Here is a 23,070-nt window from a genome sequence, read left to right as displayed (position 1 = left end):
TACAGAGTATAGGTACAATTCTGTATATCGCTTTAAGGGCCACTGATAACACCACCATTAATTTCCTTTGAACTATGTGGAACAAAATATCTCAGCTTAAATAAACAAGCAGCTCAGGGGACATCCAAATGGAGGAACCGTTTCTAATTATATAGCAGGGCTTTGGAGTGGAGCCCGGAGCTGGACGCAGAGCAGCGGAGCTGCAGGTTTTTGCCTGGAGCTGGAGCGGAGCTGGAGCACAGCTCCAAAGCCCTGTTATAAAGACTAAATTTAGAAAAAAACAAGATCTATTAGTTTTACTCATGTAATTAATATTTACATTAGTTGGCAACTTAATGTGAACATATATGAATTAATACTAATGACGTAAATCTATATGGTTCCACAAATCTAACAGCAATAATTTTATTAACAAGTCCTGATAAAACATGCAACACACATCAGTTTTTTTGCTGCAGGATGGCTACCTTTAAATCTACACAATAGCAGAAGGTGTGTAATACGTTGTATTAAAATGGAGGAAAAGTTCTTTAACAGATATGGCTCCAATTTCACAAAATTCAATGGCAGACGTAATTGTAATTAAGAATGCCACTTTGTACTCAAAGTAACAACAAGAAATATCTGAGAGAGGTTGAAAAGGAGTGTCCAGTTGGGATTTCAGAGCTAAATTTAGAGCCCATTTAGCTCTTAGATAGACTGATAGGCAAAGGTGACAACAGCTTTGAAGGATCACATCATGTGAGGATGTTGGACTAAAACAGATTGTTCTTGTACCTAAATATGGAGTTTCAGTACAAATTGAACCAGGCAAACCAATTAGCAGAAAATGGCACCAAAGTTACAAAAGGTGAATCCTTAGTTACATCCTTTCCCCTAGGAATGTCTTTTGATTGAAAGGTTTCTTTTCCCCTGACAATTACATGTAATTCTGTATATTTTCGTGTAAACTGCTAGTGATAGTGTATATATATATAATGCTTTTAATTTTATATATATATATCTCACACACACACACCCCTACTAATATACATGATAAAATCAAAAATAGTAGCAGGAACACTGCAATATGTAATTAAACAAAAATACAGCATATATCCAACTCAAGAGAAGAGAACGTTCAACTTTAACATGGTGGAAAGTTGGTCTGAAATAGCATGACTAAGTTCGACCTTTAAGGCACACTGCAAAGACCATCCATTTTCTTGTACTTTCAGGGAAGGAGAGATGTGTTGAGGGCTAGTACATCTAGCTGGACTTTTGGGGCAAGGTACTTCTTGGGGCTCATTGTTGGGTTTGGTTGGTTATTTTCTGGTTTACGGGGGGGAGCAGAGACAAAGTTTCATTTTTGTTTGTATGATTCCACTTGTAATATGTCTGAAAATCACTTAAAACCTTGAGTACACATTTCTTTCTTGTCCCATCATTATACACTGAAAGAAAAATAAATTATTTTTTCCTAATTGTGTACCAGTTTGGATAGCTCGTGTGCTCTGGGGAGTATAAAGGAATAATGCTGCTTCCCTGCTCCCTCATGAGAGAGCACAGGGTACTCCAAATTGGGCACAGAGGTGACAGACACCGGTCATCTGAAGAGGAGCAAGCTACTGGGCTCGGTGCATGTCTCCTCAAGAGCTCCAGAGGACACACTGCCTTTGCAAGGCCAAATGCCTCCCTGTGGTCCCCCTTGGGATGGTGCAGCTCTGCACTGTCCCTTACTATGACAAGACCTTTTTGATTATCCATCATGAATCAGATTCCTTCATTTGTTAAGGCCTCTGACACCGAGTGATCTGGCCGGAGACAGCTGGTAGAGAACTGTCCTTGCACAGCTGAAAGCCCACTTGCTCAAAGCTAAAGGAAACAGCTCTCTCACCTCCTGCACCAGCTGCCCTCCCAACGCCCAATGTCAAAGGAGGGAGAAGGTGGATCAGAGGCACTCTGGAGATAGGATGTGGGTGGAATGGAATTCTACTAGATCCTCCACTAGTGTCATGTCTGTGTTTGACCTTATGTCAGTGCAGGCCCCCTGCTACTCCAATTTCTGCTGAGGCCAGAGGCTGAGGATCAAGAAGTTAAAAACACTTCTGTGTGGCCATCACTCTCTACTACATTCAAGAGAGAACTGCAGCCATTATATTTCCATATGAATATAACTGAAAGAAAACCATGGCTCAAAATGGATTCAATCAGTTCAGGGAAGCCACACACAGTAAACTCCTTTTAATTAGTAGTCACACAAGCCCTGGGTTCCTCAAAAGAACAAATCACTACACAGAAAAATCCATCTCCCTAAGCACCAACTGCTCCCTTTTTGTAGAAAAGGGTTTTGAAGGATTGTGAAAAAGCAATGCTCCTCTTCCCCTGCAGCACAGAGTCATAATAAAGTGTTACACGGCACACCAGGTGTCCCATGTGAGAACCATGGGGAGTTGGTACAGCACCATGGTGTTGGAAAACAAAAACATGGAAAAGCAGTGTTATGAATCTGTGCAGCTAACTGGAACAGTAATAAACAGCTGCACATGGAATTCAAATTAGGACTGAATCTCTTTGTTAGCTTTTTGACTCTTACACAGCAAATTCAAGCTGCTTGTCTTCATCCTGCAGGCTCTCCACAAGTGGTCCCAGGTACCTCTATCATTTCCTCAGACGCATTCAATGGCTCCCTGTTTTACTCAATAACCACACCATTTGCCCTTCCCTCCACTCTGAGCTTCACACCTTCATTCATGCTACGCTGTCTGTCTTTTTTTTCAAAATTCCTCTTTAAAATTAAATTACTTCCTGTTCCTTGTGCCCCTCAACGAGAGTCACTCTACACTCTCCTTTATTTAAATTGTGCTGTCTCCTACCTTTCCCCACCCCATCCCATCCTGCAAACCATTCTATGTGAGCAGGCACCTGTGCCCACACATTAGTGATTTCAAAAGCGCTCAATGCAGGTGCAAGAGCTGCCCACACAGAGCTCATTGTAAGATCAGGATCTTAGACTGTGAACCCCTTCCGAGGAGTGATTATTTCTCACTCTATATTTGAGAAGAGCAGTTTAAATAACAATATTATAAAAATACATAGTTGTACCACATCAAACTAAGGGTGGGAGAAGGAACCTCAACTCTGTAGTTCCCAGCTCAATACATGCTCTTATAATGTTTTTAAACAAGCGGAAAAGAAATCTATCCCTGCATGGTGACTGTGTGCCCTACTTTACCTGCAACGTTTCCATTTAATTCACTTACAAATTCCAGTAGAGAAGGATTTTATGAAGGGAAATACCAACAGACCCTTGTAAAAAATGGTAACACAGGACACTGGACTAAGAGCTGTAAAAAGTGCACTGATATGTTAAGAAAGCGGAATCACATTCAGCATTTATGGGATCTATAACAGAGTTGCTCCACTCCAGCAAGTGAAAAGTTACCTATGTACTGAAGGGTGCAGAATGAATAACCTAGTAAGTAAGCATTGAATATCTGGATTGTTTACATTCATTATGCACTATTTTATCTCCTTACCAGAACTACTACAGTAGGATGGTTCCACAAGTTTGCCAGTCTTATCATAACAGGCAATAGCTCGGAGTCGCACACCTTCTCCACATTGTTTGATCTCTTCCTGGAATCTCGTTCCTAATTGCAGCTCGGTTTTTCCTTCTGCAATAATGCAGTCGGACCAATTTCCATGGGGTTGGGTGATAAACGTTTCACAGGGACATGCTTCTGTTTCAACTTGAGGATACACCACTGTATTCTGGCATTTGTCTCGTTTTCTGCTTCTCCCTGTTCCAACCAAAGAAATCTGCTTGTTAGCTTAACATCTGCTGCTTTTGATAACAGTGTGTCATATTATTTATACAGGAGTTTAATACATTAAAACCAAGACGATCTGAAATGTTAATATAGAGGAATATTTCAAAAGTATTTATTACTTGTTGCCAGTGCTTAAAAGTGCTAAGACAAGGTAGTTATCTCCAGGGGCAACCAGGGACCTTAGAGGAACATAGACAAATTTTCTTCTGTTGGCTAGAGCATTGAACACTATGAAAAGGCTTGCCGTCGTAATTGTATGGCTAGAAAATTATTTGTAATTGTATGCAATATCATTTCCCCCTAATTATCAGATGAAAACAAATTGATTATTCTGTCTCTATTCTTCCTGCAATCAATGGTTGCCAGGGAAACCTACAAAGGAGTCTAAGTAAGCTGCAACTCTTTCTTTGAGGCTACTTTACAAATTAGTTAAACGTGCACCCTGCACACAGACTACTTTGAAGAAAACAGAAAAGGTAATCCCTGGTAAATTACTGAGTCTGGAACACATTTAAGTGGTATCTTTTTTTCCCCCTCTCTCTATGCTTCTGATATATTTTAAAGGAATATTACTTAAGGGTCTTTTCCCCTCAGTATCTATCTTAAGGAATACAACACATCTATTTATCTTTAAAGTATAGCCCCACATTGGAGGACAGCGTGGCGTTTCCCTAGCTGGTCCTCCCAGAGACATTGTGCTTGAAGGACATGCCTCACTCCACACTGGCTATGAGCAGATCCCATATGGGGGGAGCAGACCTTGTTCTTTTTCAAAGGGTGTAGTAGAACCTCTGCTCCCTGGAACTCTGTGATTACCTGCTGGAATTCTAGAGCGTGAGGGGGTGAAATATATGCTTCTCTTGCAAGGGGTTAATTCTGCTGGCCTGTCTGGAATGGGGTAGTCTTTGTGCTGCCCGAACATGTGATTGGGATTGTGTTTGGCTGCTATGTAGAAGTGTATGGAGCTGGAAAGAAGGAATCTTGGGTCCTCTCCCATAGTTGTCACAGACACTGGTGAGCACTCCCTACTCGCTGCCAGTTAGACTGCTGTGCAGGGAATCCAAACCTCTGCTGGGTGTTTCAAGTTCCTGTAGCCTGAATGGAGTCAAGCAACTAGCCCAATCTCGGGGTTCCTAGGTATCCTGTTAGGGAACAAACCTTCTAACTGGCACCCCTCTCTGAGTGTTGAAACTCACTGTCCAGCCCCCCACTAGCTCCTCTGCTTGCAGAGCTTCAGATTCTCCAGTACTTAAACACACCCTCTTCCAGAAATCCACCCCAAAAGTGTGAAACCTCTGGTTACAATTTAACTTTGTCGGGGCACGCCATAGTTGTGAAGCAGTCAACAACTTGGCACAGTCTAACATAGTTATGCTCTTTTATACATAATCATGTAAAGCATACAGAGTATAGATCATAAAGAAAAGAAGCATCTGAAACTGTAATGTGTCTCACTAGCTCACCCTTCTCTTGGAAGTCCTAGGGGAACCATCTGGGTGCAGGCAGGCAGGGTGTCCCCTGCTACATGCAGGTTGTTACTTGGTGAGTGGTCTCTCCCTCGTGGACAGGAGAAAGTGGCTCCTGAGCAGGCCAGCTTCTGCTATTTAAAAACTTCAGCCCTTTGTGTCAAGTGACCCCTTTACCAGTTTCCTCACATGAGCACAGACTCCTGCCAGGTGACTTAATTGCCAGGGTGACCTCCCCCTTGCTCATTCTGTTCTGGGCAGGACCAGCAGTGCTTGAATTACAGGGTGTCTTGGGAGGGGAAGAGAGCTGGCTCCTTACTACTTTCAGTGGCTGGGCCCCTTCATCCCAGTAGGAAGTGAGGGGCACTGTCTGGCACCCTGGCCAACTGCTCAGCAGAGACTGGCTCAAGCCTGCCACGTCCCATCCCACCACTCCTCCTCCAGCAACAAGTTGGGGAGAGAGACAGAAAAGGGGTAATATACCGAGGGAAGTGGAGGTCATGGACCAGGGGAGCTGGAAGGAAAGGGGTGTTGGAGATCTGGGGATCGGGGTGAGGTTGGGAGACCTAAAAGGGGGAAACAGGGAAGGCAACAGGAGCTGTCACTATAAATAATCTGGGAGATGAGTGAGGAAAAGGGTCGGGGGGCAGAGATCAGGGCAGGGCTAATGGAGGCAGAAGGGGTGTTAAATGCAGTGGGAGGCAGAAGGGGAGAGGGGGGTTGTTGGGTGGCAGCAGAAGGCCAGCAGGCAGGGAGGCTGGGTAGGGACAAGAGGCAGGTTAGAGGTGAGGCAGGGGCAAAAGGCAGATGGAGGGTAATGGTGGGTAGGACAGATGCTGTGGTGGGTGCAGAAGGGGGAGTTATGAATGGGGGAGGAGGTGGGGCAGAAGGGGTAGGGGAGGCAGGGCAGAATGAAGGGAAAACTGGGGTAGGTGTCACAAGTAAGGGAGGAGGAACAGTTAGGGGTAAGAGAGAAAGCAGGGCAGATGGTGGGGAGTGGGGGGATAAGGACAAGGGGGAGAAGACAGTCTTGCTACAGCTGGGCTTGGCAGCACAGAAGATGCCAGCAGAGTATCCAGCCAAGACACACCCTGGCATCTTGCTGCACACTGTTTTCAAACCGCTTGCACTCGGTAAAGACTCTCCTACTCCTCCCCACCCCCCAATTTGAAGTCTGGGGGCTAGTCTTTTGCCTAGAGTGAATAGATTTCCAATGATAAGCGTCAATTCCCTCTATTATTATTCTTTTGCCACCAGGCCTTGGAATTTTCAACCCTACTTGGAGGCAAACAGAGTAGAAGGCAAAAGGCCACACATTCAGAATGGAGTTTGCAGCCTGACAGACACATAGTACTTACAATCTCATGTACCATTAATAAACTGTACAGACATATTCACAATTCATCACAATAGTATGCCCCCAAGATGCCAATTCACAACCTCTGGAGCACTCATTGGTAAAATGGAGTTTGGTAAGTAATTATGTAACTATAAAGTCAGTAGACATGTTTTCTCTCCCAATATTGCACACAGTAAGAAAATACAGAATACACACAGACAATCTACATACCAAAATGTCTAATTTTCTAATACTATACCCATTAAGGCAATGGGAATTTTGCCACCAGTTTCAGTGGCAAGACCAGGATTATAGCCATACTCTCTATTCATCTGTATTACTCCTCAAACGTATACATATATTTCCAAAGAGAAATGTAGAAGTAGCAAGGCCTTAATTTTATTAGTTTCCAAAACCTAATTCTTTCAAAATGATGTGATCTGGAGTTCTAAGGATAATTTTACTCGCAAATGGGAAACTTTGCAAATTAACAAATAGGAACAAAAACTAAAAAGAACAGGGAAATCATTTCCACATTTTTGCAGACAGGAGTTCAATGACATACAAATTATAATGTCTTACACTTAGATCAGACTCAGATAACAAACCAGTTATCGATTAAATACACTGTTCCATTAGATAGCAAAGTCACCACTTGGGATGTTTGTGAAAATGAGCTACCTTGAAATATTCAAAGGGGAAAAAAATCAAATTATTTAATGCCAACAATCATCCTATAACAAATATATAAGGACAAATTCAGATCGGGGGTAAGAGGATACAACTCAACTGACTTCAGTGAAGTCCTGTACTGTATAGGAATTTGATAATATGTTTTTAAATAGTTGGAAAGTCTTCCAGTGGCACTCACTGCGTTCTGTGCTTTGCCTGCCACTTTATAGCTCAAGAAGCTAATATTTGTCAACCAAAGGCTGCCAGAGTGGACAAGCTGATCTACTAGCAAACCAAGAGGTAGAGCACTCTACCAATTAGTAGAGCAGGTTTTCTTTGTGAACGCCCACTCACCTGGAATTGGATGACACCCTGAACAAGGAATAGCTACAGGTACTTAGATGGTATAGTGATAGGCTCTATGTTTTTGTGCCGAGATGGCACATAGAAATCGGAGATGCTGCTTTGGTAATCTAGGCATGTACGGACAGTAAGGCCTTTTGTATAGGCCATCACTGAATATAAAGGTGCTTATATTTCAAGTGTAGCAGTGTTAAAGGACAGGAAAATTGGTGTTTGTATTTTATTTAAATACAGTAAGCTGGGCCTAATTCTCCACTCACTTATTGTGACAGTTTGAAGAATCTGTCCAACATATGAATCATGTGTGAGATTATGAACTCTCTGTATATATCTTTACCACGCTACAAACTCCATTTTGAATGTGCAGCTTCTCTGTGGTCTCTTTATCTACATGCTGAACTGAAATTCCAGCTGTGGTAGTGGCAAAGGCCTAACAAAAAGAGTGTGGTTAAACGTTGATGATTGGCCATCTAAATAACAAATATATGGCTAATTCCCAGGGCAAGTCAGTTTTTCAAGTATAAGCTCTGGTAGGAGGTCACATTGGTAACAAAGTCACCTGGCAGGGGCCTGTGATCACCTGAGGAAGCTAAGCAGGACATCACCTGACAAAGGTGGATGAAGTTATAAGAGAGCAGGAGCTGATCCACTGAGGGGGGCATTTTTCTTCACCTCAAGGTGGGAGAAAAGCAATCCTTCTTGTAGTAGCCTAATGAAGCAGAGGACCTGCCTGTCATCCTGAGCACAGAGGTCCCTCAAGGACTCCGAAGGGAAAGATGAGGTAGTGAGTAACATTGTGTTTAGAATGTTTATTATTTTCTAAATGAACTGTATTTCCTTGTGCCTTTTCTGTTAAGTGAAACAGCAATAATTTGTTAGACTTTGTGCAACGTGGTTGTGTGTTACATGTTTCACAATTATCACATGCCTGCTGGGAACCCAGAAGACTCACACCTTTGCTGGGATTCTGGGAGAGGGAGTCACGACTTGACCTGAGGGCCTAGGCAAGTGGGCTGAGGAGCTCCAATTCCATAAAGGGATAACAGACAAAGTTAGTGCCCAAGAAATGTGCCAGAGAAGCCAAGGGAGGCACAGTCTACTGAGACACAAGGAAGCTTAAAACACTGGGGAATCCCTCACAACAATCTGGTGGACAGGTGCAGGGGGGTGCTGACCAGATCTGTGACACTTCCCTAAGGCAGCTTAAATGAATTTGCCTTGCTGCAGTACCCACAGCAAAGCCAATTCATTGCAATAAAGATTCCTCTCACACATGTCACTGGGAGCAAAGCAACTGATTTAAGCAACCGTAGGCGAACGTCAGTTTTATGCCCATTTAGGCCCACCGTCTTAGATGGGCCTACTCCTGATTTACACTGGAGTAAAAATGAGAGGAGATTTAGGCCCATGGTATAATATAGCATAACAAATAGAAGTCAACATAAAGAAAATACATAGCTAAACGTATCACAAAAGGGCTATTCACCTAATTCCTTATGATAACAGCTTAGCTACATGTCAGGCAGAGTAATCAGAGATGGATGGATAATTTTTATTTCTCTATAAGTGCAGAGATCACTAGGGAAGGCATTATACTATAAATCTTTTGCCAGAAACAACTGAAAATTCTTAATAATGCCATTTATGTAAAAGGGTACCTTTATTCTTTAATGAGCTGAGCTCATGAATAAAACACTTTGATTCCATTACATTTGTATACGGAATTATGTTACTGAAAACCTGAATCACTCCAAACAATAATAAAATAATCTTGTAGTTGATTACAAGTTATTCCAGAAGAAAAGAAAAGTGATAGCCACCATACTTATGCTACTATTCGATTCCTAAACATTATTATGCTGTATATGTTTACTAAAGCCGTCATGTTTAATTTTTCACCCTGCTGTAAGCGCCTTTGATGTATCACCTCTACCAATGGAATAACAAAAAGTAACTAAACTATGGTCCTTTTAAATGCAAAATAGAAAATATGAAATGCTTTAATGCAAAGCAGTATACCTACTGTAAGTCTTACCCTCCCCCCATTCAGTTCAATTTGGTTTAACAAAGTGCAGCGAAGAAAAGACTGTTATTAAAACAAATGTCCCTGAATTATTAATATTCTGAAATTTTAGAGCTTCTCAGTTTGTTCTGTGTTCAAATAACACATAATATTTTTCCAGTAGTTACTGCAGAATGGCTTGAACCAGGATGTTTTACTAATATCTGAAAATGACCAACTAAAACCAGTATAATGCTCTTGGCTAATTCCATAAGCCCAGCATTATTTATATTATTAAAGTTATATGACTCCCACAACTTTAGATTTCCAACCAGATTTAAGCCCAACAGTTACAAGTAAGTAACCTTGATTTCTTCTTCAGATGCTGGTCCCTATGTTAGAAAATTGCTGACGTCAGTGAATGAAATCTATTTTCTTCAGCAGAAGCATGGAGTTTCAGGAAGAGAACAGATACATGGATAGGTTGGTTGACATGGAATTCAGAAATAACTTTAGGAGGAATTTGGGATGAAAGCAGTGGGAAATCCATTCCTTGTGAAAAATGGTATATGGTGGATTGGCCATGAATGCCCCCATCTCACTGACCCTTCTGGCCAAAGTAATAGCAACTAAATATGCAACTTTTATGGGAAGGGCGGGGACACAGAACATGTTGCCAGAGATTCAAATGGTGGTCTGCTGATTACTAGTCCTGATTACTAAAAGGTCCTGACTAGGCATTTCATGAATTTAACTGTTGTTGAGTGAATTAAAATGGAGGAAGGGAGGTATTGCTGCATGACGGACACACAGTGAGCTAGTGGAAAGACCAGAGTTCTTCAATGACAGGAGATAATCTAAAATGACTGGGATATCTGCAGAGTCTGAGGAAGACTGATTTTGCCATGCCCAGAAACCTCTCCATTTAGCTAGGTAGCAGGTCCTAGTTGAATCTTTCCTATTTTGATTAAGAATGGCTTGGACGGCTAACAAATATGAGCATTCTAGATCTGATGCTCATCCAAGCACCAGGCCGTGAAGTGAAAAGGGTCTGGACTGAGGTGTCTGATTTGGCCATCTTCCTGAATTAGAAGATCTGGGAAGGCACAGATCCTGATAGGACAAGTTGACATTCTCAGAAGTTCTAGGAACCACAACTGTCTGGGCCAGGTGAGTGCTATAAGAATAATTCTGGTCCAGTTGTGGTGGATCTTTCTCAAGACCTTGGGTAGCAGGGGACTGGACAGAAAGGCATATATGAGTTTATCTGTGCATGACAGCAGGGGAGTGTCACCCTGGGAGTTGTGGCCAATAGCTACTCTGGCTTGGATAAAGATGTGGTTTCCAATGCACCAATTCCAAAACCTGGCTGCTTCCTGGCAGTGGGGAAAGGAACTTGCTCCAAGCTGCTTGTTTATATAAAATATTGTGGTGATGTTGTCTGCCATTACTTGGATATGGAGTGAACGTATGAACAGGAGGAAGGCCCTGCAGGCCAGGTGGACAGCTCTCAGTTCCAGCAGGTTAACGTGCAGCCTGACCTTCTATGGGATCCATGTGCCCTGTTATGTGTGGTTGTTCAGGTGAAAGCCTCAAACCAGAAGGGTTGTACTTGTTATACTGTGTCCTATCGAGAAAGTAATACCCTGACCATAGTCTTTGGTCTGCGAGTAATCTGTGTTATCAGATTGCTCATTATCTGAAATATTTCTTTGGGGAGGAAATCTCTTACTGAAAGTAAGCCCACTGTCACTCCAATAAAGTTTGCCATCTGCATGTGGGTCAAAACTGGGTTCTTTGTTCACACAGACACCCAGTGCTGCTAGACGATGGAGTCGCCGAGCTGTCCTGCTAGGAGTCAATCATCCAAATATGGGAAAAATGTGTAACTGTGCTGTCTCGTTTAGGCTTCCCCCACAGAGAGAACCTTCATGAATACACTGGGCATTGTTGCTAGTCCAAAGGGAAGGACTCTGAACTGGTAGTGTTCCTGACCTACTAGGAACCAAACAAACTTTCTGTGGGACAGATGAATATCTCCATGAAAATAGGCACCCTTCATGGCAAGAGCCACAACCCAAATTCCCTCCTGTAGAAAGGGATTATGGATGCTAGTGTAACCATCCTGAATTTTGACTTTTAAATAAAGATGTTCCGTTGTCAAAGATCCATAATGGGTCTCCACCCTCTGTCTTTTTTGGGGACTAAGAAGTATGGGGTATAGAACCCTCTCCTTTCATAGATTCATAGATATTTAGATCAGAAGGGACCATTATGATCATCTAGTCTGACCTCCTGCACAAAGCAGGCCACAGAATTTCACCCACCACTCCTACAAAAAAACCCCTCACACCTATATCTGTGCTATTGAAGTCCTCAAATCGTAGTGTAAAGACTTCAAGGAGCAGAAAATCCTCCAGCAAGTGACCTGTGCCCCATGCTACAGAGGACGGTGAAAAACCTCCAGGGTCTCTTCCAATCTGCCCTGGAGGAAAATTCCTTCCTGACCCCAAATATGGTGATCAGCTAAACCCTGAGAATATGGGCAAGATTCATCAGCCAGATACTACAGAAAGTTCTTACCTGGGTAACTCGGATCTCACCCCATCTAATAGCCCACCTCCTTTGATACTGAGGTGTCACTTATTCTATTGCCCCTCATTGGAGAAGAGAATTTGTCTCCTGACAAAGAATGTCTGCCTTAGAATGTTCCATAAAGAGGAACCAGGAAGAGGCTTTGTGGGGAGGAAAGGAGAGAAATTAGATGGAGTAACCATGCTGGATAATTTATAGAACCCACTTTTCCTTCATGATAGAGTCCCAATTGTGGGCCAAAAGTGAGAGATGGTCCCCAAATATGGGGGGAGCAGGGTGATAGAAGTGGTTGGCTTAAATAATGTTGGGCAGTTCTCAACTGAGGCATCAAAAGTAGCCCTGAATGGGTGGGTGGGAAAAGGTAGAGGCTGTGATAGAAGAGGATTCTGAACATTGAGGTCTCTGAACCCTCTGCCGCTTGCACAGAGGTATGACTGGCTGCTGGTGGTAGAATGTTTGTGGGGGCAGTGGTCTTGGCCACTGGTGTTTTCTCTTCAGGGCCAGGGTGTAAATTCTCAGGAAGTGGAGGTTCAATCCAAAATCTTTCAAAGAGTGTGGACTCGCATCAGTTTTCTTGTTAAACAAATTTGATTAATTGAATAGTAAGTTCTTTATGGTGTTCTGCACTTCCTTGTGGAATCCTCACCACTATACCAGTGGCTAACCCTCTAAGTACCATGTCCACTGCAACCACGGTAGCTGTAGGGATGTTTTTGCCACTAGTCTGCCTTCTTCAATGAAGGATTGAAATTGGGCTCTGTCCTCAAGTTTGTGATACAGAACTGTAGGCTCATAGAGGAGAACACCTTTCTTCCCAAAAAGTCCAACCTCTTGGAGCCCCTGAAAGCTGGGGTGATCTTAGGATGTTGTGATTTGCTCCCTCCATGACTGCCTGCTTCACTAGCAAGTTGGGCACTGGATGGGTGAAAAGGAACTCAGCTCCTTTGGTCGGAAAAAAATAGCATCTCTCAGCTCTTTTAGACGTGGGAGAGCAGTAGGCTGAGATATGCCAGATCACTCTGGCTGGCTCCATGATGCCCTGTTTTACCAGGAGTGCCCCCTTGCTTGGACCTGTAGGTTACAGAATGTCATTGGACCTGTAGGTTACAGAATGTCAAGGAGACAGTGATAGGAATTCTGGACCTTCTCCAGTGGGATCTGAAGGTCATTTGCTATCCTCAAGAGGCAGTACCAAGAGCTGCTGCAGTTGTCTAGTGGAGATGGTGAGAACAGACTGATTGTTTCTTCTGGAGATGAGGATGAGATCCCTGTCAGTACCTGTGGATCTGGATCAATTTCCTCCTCATAATGATGGATACAGTGGATGCAGAGTGGCAGAAGTGTGGTAGAACTCATTGATGGATCCAAGACATCTGCCATATGGTTCCACAGGTCCCAGTAGGGCAACTATGAGGGGTCAACCAGACGAGTGGGACCCCATGGCATCAAGTACTAGAGGTCCCTGGGAAATTCATATCTGGGAGGAGGGCATCCGGCTCTCCTTGAGTGCCTATCAGGACTCATCTCCCTTCGAGGGGATGAAGGACTGGCCTCAGCACCTGACTCGTCCAGGTTGAAGAACTGCTCTCGTTCCACTGGTGGGGATGACGGTACCAGAGGGTGAACACTCCTGCCTGAGCACTGGAGTGGAGATGGTTCCAGTGTTACTGAAGTAGTTTTGTCATCCAATGCAGAAATGTCCCTCAGGAGAACTGGGCCCAAGAGGATAGGGGACTGTGGATAAGAGAGAAGATGTCCTGGGGGTATCTGGGGGTTTTTCGCCTTCCTCTGTAGCATGGGGCACGGGTCACTTGTTGGAGGATTCTCTGCACCCTGAAGTCTTTAAACCGTGATTTGAGGACTTCAATAGCTCAGACATAGGTGAGAGGTTTATTGCAGGAGTGGGTGGGTGAAGTACTGTGGCCTGCATTGTCCAGGAGGTCAGACTAGATGATCATAATGGTCCCTTCTGACCTTAATATCTATGAATCTATGAATATCCTCTGGCAAGACATAAGTATCCATACATCCTGGTGTTTGGGGTGTTCCAGCGATTAGGCTCAACAGTTCTGATGCATCGCAAAATGTTGTGGGTGACCAGTCCTTCAAAGGATGGATCAGTACCATCCAAGATTCAGGTCCACTGCTCTTAGATGGAGCTGGTGTATGCCGATCTTTATGTTTAGGATTGAAGCCACCAACAAAATTGACTTATTCTTTTTCTTTTGCACTTTAATCTCCTCCCCTCCCTTAAGCAGTCCTGAGCCCTTAGGATCTGCATACAAAGGCTGACCCGACCTTGACAGGGTTGGGGAGGGATCTCTTCTCTTAGGAACAGACTTGGACAGGAATCTGTCCTTGTAACCAGGACAGTGCTCCTTACTCTCATGTGAAGCCCTGGATCATGAGTGCTTGGGCTTACCCAGCTCTAGGCTCCATTCCCAAGTTCATGCTCGGAGGGGTGCTGCTTGTTAGTTGGCATCAATGTACAGAGGGGGTTTCCCTGACTAGATCTGAGTGATAACTCATAGCTTTCTCCATAACCTGTTTCTTCACCTGAAGCTCATGACTTTTGCATGTTCACGGGGGGATACAAGTGGCAAATGCTCCACTTTGCAGAGATATGCATCTCACCCAAACAGTAGAGGTAGCATTGGTGGTCATCACTCACAGAGAAGGAGCAAGAGAAGCACTTCTTGAACCCCAGGACCCCGGGCATAGTCCTAGACTTCAGGAAGGGACTCCCCCAGCAAGCAGAAAAACAAGCTATACTATAAAAACTCTGTGCTAATATAAAAACGATTGTCAATATCTAGTTACAGGCTATAAAAAAGAAGCTGGAGAAATCTGTGGATGCTGAGGACTCCAACCCAGGCCATGCAGTGGTAAGAAGAAACTGAAGAGTTGTCAGCTTGCACTGCCTCTTATGCCCTTGGCCTGGAGCATGAGGAGAGCAATTGCACATGTGCAGGCCAATGGACACTGCCTGTTAAGAATCTCTGGACTCAAGGGTATGGTGCACATGCATTCCCACATATAGAATACACATAGGGATGAGCACTAGAAGAAGAACCCGGTCTGCCAAAGACAAAGAAATGTGCATTTACCTGACTGACCTGCTTGGCTAGGTAGAGGACAATTAAAGTACATTTACATACAAGGTAAACAAAACCATAAAGATAAACAAATGGGGGAGATGACCATTTAACAATCATGCCGGAGGACAGAATCTGCACCCCAGGAAGCCTTCCTGGCTCTTGAGGCTGAGAAGTGGTCTTTGAGTATTATAAGAGGAGCAAGAAGACCTTTTAGTTATCCATCACTGTGGTGACATAGGGTATAGTGCTCTTTGAGCCTGTGAAAGTTGGATCCCCTATTATGGAGGGCTAGGGATGCTGCTAACTTGATGTAAGAAAGAAAATTGTTTAGGCAAAGATTGAAACTTACTAAAATTAAGTTTTAGTCACTAGAAAACATGTTTTGTTTTGTTTTTTGTTATTTGTAATGACATCTGTCTCATTCTTGCTTAGTATCACTTAAATCTCTTTTCTTTGTTAGTAAATTTATTCTTGTTTTATTACAAAACCACCTCAGTGCTGTGCATTAAAATTAAGTGTAAGTCATCAGCTAACCTCAAAGGCTGATGTGTGCGCCATCTCTTTGGAAGCAGCAAGATTTATAATTTCTGAGAATGTCCAGTGAAAAGGACTGGACACGGCAGGGAGATGTCTCTGGGGAACTCAGGAACTGGGGTTCCACTCCTTGTTATTTGCAGGGCAAGGTTCAAACTGACAGAGTCTTGAAGAGTTTGTGGGCAAGGTAGATGGGCTGGTGTGTCAGGGAACTGACACACATCTTAGCAGCAGCAAAGCTTTCACTCTTGCTAAGGCAAAATGGTAACACAGTTGGGCTCTGAGTTCTGGTGTCCTGAGCATGTCACAGTAAGTATCACTTTTGATCCATCTGCAGCCCATGTTGAACTAGTTTGGGTCAACTCCTGCACTGCTTTCACACATACATGAGCCCTTTATATATACAAATGGACAAATATTTGGTCAAAGATAAACAATATTCTATCTGAAATCTGACAAAAGTTCAAAGTCAACCCAGCAACATCGAAAAAGATAATTCAAATGTCTTGTCCATAAATCATAACATATAAAAGATTGATTGTACCTGTGAGTGATCTTCTTCTACTTTTTGTTGATTCACAATCTGAAGAGCATGCTGTAAATTTAGACCAAGGGGTGAATGTGCAATCATCTTTGCAGGGAATTAGACACTCCTGTACCAGGGAAGGCATAGGTTCTGTCCACCTCATGCATTCAGTGACATCTGCAGCATGGTTATTGTCTGAGAGGCACACAACAGCTACAAAGAAAAAAAACCTCTTTGTTAATGCTGTATACATTTGGTTTCTGCATTCTAACAAACCAGCTACCTATATATGCAAGATTTGCTGTTCTATACCAATAATATAAAGAAAGTTATATTTAGTTATTATTCATAGTGCATTCAAAAGTGTGCTAGGTGCTTCACAGACATGGTAAAAAAACATATCCTTTCTTTTAAAAGCTTATGATGTAAATCAGATTCTGAAAGTTCAATATTCTCAAAGAGTGAATTGTTTTACACTTTGTGGGCAACATTCCAGCCAATTATATGCATAGGACCATCCAAAAACTATTTACTGCTACAGCTGGACAACCCATAACAGAAATGTGAGATAATTCATGATGTCCATCTTGCTTCAGAAATTAGAATATAACCCTTTGGTTGTACATGACAGCATTTGAAAAGGCAAATTCTTGTTTGTACTCATAAAGAATGACTACTTATCTTACAGTCAATTTCACAGTTTCATAGAGTTTAAGGTCAGAAGGGACCATTAGATCACCTAGTGTAACCTCCTATACACAACAGGCTGTTAAATTTCTCCTTAATATCCCTATATCAAGCTCAAAGACTTTACTTGCACTTAAGCATTTCAGTCCTCAGGAGATTCAACCATATTCTACAGGCACAGAACAGGAGAGACCAAAGTGTCACCAACGTCCAGAGCCCTTACAATGGCAGGGAATTGACAGGGTGCCCAAATGACCCTATCTAGTGAACCACACTCCATGCTCCAGGGGAAAGTGAAAACCCCCAAAGGTCCTCACCGATCTGGGAGTGGGTGGAATCATTCTCAACCCCAAATCAGTGTGACCCTGAGCATGAGAGCAAGATGCACCAGACTGGCACCTGAAGAGGATTTTCTGTACTACCTCAGAGCCCTGATCTACCCTGCCCAGTCTCCAATTGTGGTGAATCTCTGATGCTTCAGAGCAAGGCAGGGGAAAAAAAACAGAATACATCTAGCCAATTATGCATTAGGGGAAAAACGTTCCTTTCTGACTGACATTTTGGGGTTCACCCAGACCAGTCGGGGTTCTGTCACTGCCTTCCCTGTAAGCTGGGGGGCCCTTGTGCTGTGCAGCCATGGTTCAGATCCCTGATGCTAGTAGGCAGCACACAATCATAAACTCGCACCCTGCTTTCCACCAGCCCATTTACTCTTTGCAGGGTAATACCAACAGCCCTTCCAGTCCCGAGTCTCCCCAAATACTTCCTCCCTGAGTTCTTAATTATCAGCCTCTTGGACACCATTTTGGTTAGTCACCACCATTCCCCCACCCAAGATGTGAAACCAGCCCCCTACTCATCAGCTCATTTTGGCATACACACTCCACACAGTTTGAACACCATAGACCTGCTTGGAATGAAAATAAACAAAAAATGGATTTCATAGGAAAACCACAGATTCTAATATGAAATAATAAAGGGGAAGCAAACATACACAAGTTTTTCAGGAAAGAAACAAAGGTGCAATCTCAGCCTTTATCCTTTCATATTAGAAAAGGAATTTCTAATTAGAAAAGGAATAATAAGAGTTACCTACTGCCTTAAAAGAGTTTCCCACCATACCCCCTAGCTATAGGAGGGATCCAGCATTCATGGACAGCCTCCTGCCTCATGATTGTCCCCCAGTTCTGAATGCTCTTCAGTTCAAACCCTTTCCATTTTAAAAGGGTGTGCAGTTTTGTTTTCCTTATCACTGTAGTTATTCAAAGTAGGGAAAATTCCTTCCTCTCTTTGTTTCCAAAGACTGGGGTTTTCTTTTCAGTTTCAAGCTTTTCCCCCTTTGCTTTGATAGTTCCTCATTGTTCCTTCCTGGGCTGGACAATGGCAAGGTGCTTGAAACAAGTCTTGTCTGGTTGAGGAGGTAGCCCCTCCCTACCTGGTTGCTTCACTGCCCTGTTGTGAAGCGAAGCTGAAGTCGCATGACAATTACAGTTTTCTTTATATACATAGATATACCTTCATAACCATAAACACTGTGTGTATGTGAGTGAAAGAGAGATAATGACTATTAAATTCAGTGCATTACAAGTTTTCACAATAGCTCTTACAGTCAAATAACCCAGTGTGCAAACAATTGGTTTAAATGCTTATTCTGGGGGTCTAAACCTGTTCTCCCCTTAGGGAGATTGTCACACTGTCCCCTGCAGGCTGAAGTCCTGAAGCATGAGATTTATTACAATCAGGCTTAATTCAGAGCTCCAAGTGTTATGAGCATGTTGAGGGTGATGCACGTGATCCTGTTCTCCCCACGTCCATGAAGAAAGGGGATAAAGAGGGAGAATCAGATTCCAAGGCCCGAAGGAACCAGTATGACCATCCAGCCTGACCTGCCATATACACAGGACGGTGAATTTCTCCCAGAAGCTGGATTAAAGAGGATCTTTTAACAAGAGATTTAACCTTGTTTTAAAGATGCCAAGCAATGGTGAATCCACCACCTGCCCTGGGAAGCTGTTCCAATCTTTAATTACCCTCACAGCTAAGAAATTGCATCTTATGTCAGAGTTAACTCTAACTTCAACAGTTTGCAGCTCTTAAACCTGCTAAAAGACAAAGGGCTGTTGCCCTCAAATTGTCTGCTAATTCAGGAGACAGTCTGCTGTCCAACGGTATTATTTTTCAGCCCATTCTTTGGGGATCTTGTGTAGAGAGTCAGAGAGTTAAAGATTTCATTATAATGCCACTTCTTCCCCTACTGTTCCCCAGTGCACCGCTAATGCTGATTTACTGTTGTAGATTCAAATTTACACTACACTGCTATTTAAGAAATTTTACATTTTATTTTACTTTAATCTTAAAGCAGTTCTGAGCTTTCCTGGACATTTGACTACAGTGTGATGCTTAGAGCAATGGCAAAAGTGTGTCTTTGCACATTGCTGCTTCTGTATGAGTTCCCATTCTCCTGTTATGCCTTAACTGCGCTTCTCATAGGTGAGGGTAAGAATGCAGCTAGGTCATCTTGGGGCAGGTTGTCTCTCTAGAATCCATACTCAGAGGGCCTCATCCATCTGCCCCTGCTTCTGTGGATGTGGGGAATTCCACCTCTGTGGTACTAATCCACAATCCTCATGATGAAGTCTCCACCAGTTCAGGTGGAATGGAGAGCCTTAGGGATGTGGGAAATGGCTCACTTAAAACGTCACACACACATATGCCTCTTTACCCTGAAAAGCAATGAAGAATCAACAGCAAACTTAATTCAGACTGGGGCTGTACTTTGTACTTAGTTTTGCATGCAATTCTTCCATGCCTTAGATCCACTCTCCTTGGGTTGTGCTGCTAGTGAGAAGAGGTATTTTGGAGGCACATTGTGACTGCATGGACAGATCTGAGAGATCTGCAAGACATGGGGGCTGAATCCTGTTCTGCAAGGAATGGCCAACCTCATTCTTCAGCCCCCATGGAACAATCAGGTGGCAGTTCTGTAAGGGGAATCTCACAGAAATTCCAGTCCCTCATGTGGGTTTCCCATGTTCGGGAATGATCTGAGCCCCTTGTTCTTAAAGTCTGACAATACTATAATGATAATGCTTAATGCAGAGCCTGGAAATGCCTCTTAGATGAGTCCTGACTGCCTGAATCTGAAGACACAATTCTATTTAAAGGCCTTTAGCTATGTGAGTACCAGTCAGCTCCAAATAGTTCTCTGCCATCTGGGGATATTGCTAGATTCACTTGGCATATAAAAGTTTCAGTCATTAGTGAATCATGTGTAGGTCACATCATCTAAGCCAGCACAAAGAAGGAGACGTCTTCATGTAATGATGTTGTTTGGGAATGGTGGCTAAGGGTAGCTAAAGGCTAAGTCTGAACTCTGCCAAATAAAAGATGAAAAGCTCTGTAGCAGCCAAACTCCATAACCTCATGGAGGCCCTGCTGCCAGAACTGTAGATATCAGAGACTGATGATCTGAGCCCTTGGCTATCAACTTAAGAGTCACGGAGGATATTTCACACACAAAAAAAGGTAAAATGAATTGTTCCTTGTGGAAATATTGTGCTTTATAGTTCAAATCAGGCACACTGTTTTGAGTCTCCAATCATAAACAATGGGCCAAATTCATTCACAGTGTAACTTCACTGACAGCAATCTAGTCGGATTGAGTTGAATGTGGCTCAATATGCCTTGCCACTTCATTCTAAAGGTAGCAGTGTTAAGAGCTTATTTTATATAGACTGTGACCTTTTTCTGGAAATGATTTTTTTTTAAATAAGAAAACTTATAGCCATTTTAAAAAATGTTTTTCTCAACTGCTCTGTCTAGAAGATGAATGTTAATATTATTCTGATTCTGAAATGCTAATAATTTCTAGACAGCTGACATGAATGGCTGATATATCAACATATGGAAATATCCAGTGACAGGAAGGACAGTTTTGTGGTTATGATGCAGCAGTCAGACTCGGAAGAACTGGATACAAATCCTGTGTGACCTTGGGAGAGTCACAATCTCTAAATGCCACCATGAGGACGATGACACAACCCTACTTCATGGTTGTTTTGGGAAGATACATTTATTAATGTCTGTGTGCTGCCTACACACTAAGTTACAGGGGCAGTGTAAGAGGCCAGGACAGAGATTCAGTCTATTGATGACAAATAAACACAACAAACCATAACAGCTTGCACTTGTATAGTGTCTTTCATTATAGGATCTAAAAGCTTCAATAATAATTAATTCTCATAATACTCTCAAGATTACTAAACACACACTACATATAAGTTAACCAAGGCTGGGACAGGTTGTGACTTGATTAAAGCAATCAATCAGGGGCAGAATCAGGAGCAAAACCCAGAAGACCCTTGCCTAGATACTAGATAATCTCTCTTTAAGGACCAGAGACACCACAATTTGGCCCCAGGAGCCTAGTTAAGACAAGTGCTCTGACATCATATAAAGCCACAAACGATGCCATAAAGCTGTAATGGATAACATTATTTAATTTAGGTTTTATGTCATCTTAATTTTAAAGATTTGCTCTATTATTTTATGGAGATTACGAATTAATCCACACTTTAGTGGCTATGCATAATTATTTTTTTCTATCACCTTATATAGCTGAGTGCACCAGAGAAAAGTAAAGGTAATTAGCTGTTTTCTTATATCAACTAGTCATTGAAGATATATAGGAAAGCTATGCCAGAATGAAGTTACAGTAGTTTTTTTAAAAGATACAAATATTTTCTGGGAGTAGGAGGTGACTTGGCAATAAATTGAGGAAAATAATGTATTAAAATGTAATTAGATTTCTCAGGAAAATTCAGTATTTTAAAGAGCATATAAAATCGAGAGTTGCTGAAGTCTCTTTAGACTCAAGTGACAATAAATCAGCATATTAATAACTACCTCCAAATTGCTGATCCTTGCCTTTCACTTTCAATCTTTTTGATCCTTACCATCTCTCAGTACTAGCAGTCAAAAATGATACTGAGAGATTCCCATTCTCAATTGTCAAAGCAAAGGGGCAGAGGTTGCTTTCCTCTATGATAAGGCATGGTAATTGTCCTCTGCTGGGAAGGTTAAACAAGTAATAGACTTTGATGCCTAAGGTTTGTACAGCCTCATTATCTTCATCAAGGACACTAAAAATTACTTATATAAAGTTGCCATACTGTCCCATCTTAAGTATAATTGAGGCAAAGTAAATATATAAAACTTCTCTTTAGGTGTGTTATGACTGCTAGCATCTCCAAGAGATGAAAAATATGCTATGCTACAGGAACTATACTCCAGCATTTACAATTGTATAATCGAAAGACATGCAGCAATATTTATTATTGTATGACAAAAAGTCACAATTAGTGATATTAACACTGAGGTGATTTTCAAATAGAGACAGATTTTAAAATAGATATTCTATGTCCCAAAGCTCTTGTAGTTTAACTCCCTGATCCTACAAACATGTACACATACGCTTAATTTTAAGTACTTGATTAGTCCACTGAGCTACATGTGACCATTCACACGCTTAACTTTAAGCATGTATCTAAGTGTGCGTGGGATCAGGGCCTATATTAGACATAGAACATGGAGCTCAGAAAAGTTGATGATAAAGGTAAAGTGTGGGCAAAGGAAAATAAGGTAGTAAAATAAATAATAATGCAAATCATATTATACAGCATGCCTATCTAATAAGTGATAATATTTTGAAGAGAAACAAATGGCACAGGAGAGGAGGAGTACATAGCACAAGAGAAAGCTGCATGAAAAATGTGGGGTTTTAACAGAGACTTGGAGAAGGAGACAGGGAGACTTTGAGCACAAGAAGAGTGATGTCATTCCATGCATAGGGAGCAGAACAGAAAAAACCTGGAGACAAGAAGTGAAAGGGAACAAACAAGGGGGCCCATCCATAGGAGATAGCTTAGAAATTGGCCATGGAGGAGTGAGAGACAAAAGAAAAGGAATAGAGTGTCA

At 42.4% G+C, this 23,070-nt stretch overlaps 1 protein-coding gene across 1 annotated transcript in view; it reads right to left on the bottom strand.

The window, feature by feature from the left end:
* THSD7B (thrombospondin type 1 domain containing 7B) overlaps positions 1–23,070 on the bottom strand; it is a 408,861-nt gene that overhangs the window by 128,257 nt on the left and 257,534 nt on the right. The window contains exons 12-13 of the mRNA XM_077830083.1: positions 16,426–16,620; positions 3,519–3,782 (exon numbers count right to left, since the gene is read on the bottom strand). Of these exons, the coding sequence (XP_077686209.1) occupies positions 3,519–3,782; positions 16,426–16,620 (459 nt within the window). The remainder of the gene's footprint in view (positions 1–3,518; positions 3,783–16,425; positions 16,621–23,070) is intronic.

Source organism: Eretmochelys imbricata, chromosome 11 (genome assembly GCF_965152235.1).
Source record: "Eretmochelys imbricata isolate rEreImb1 chromosome 11, rEreImb1.hap1, whole genome shotgun sequence".
NCBI classification, from domain to species: Eukaryota; Metazoa; Chordata; order Testudines; family Cheloniidae; genus Eretmochelys; species Eretmochelys imbricata.
Note: the sequence above shows the minus strand (reverse complement) of the source record. Positions and strands in the feature narration are given on the sequence as shown.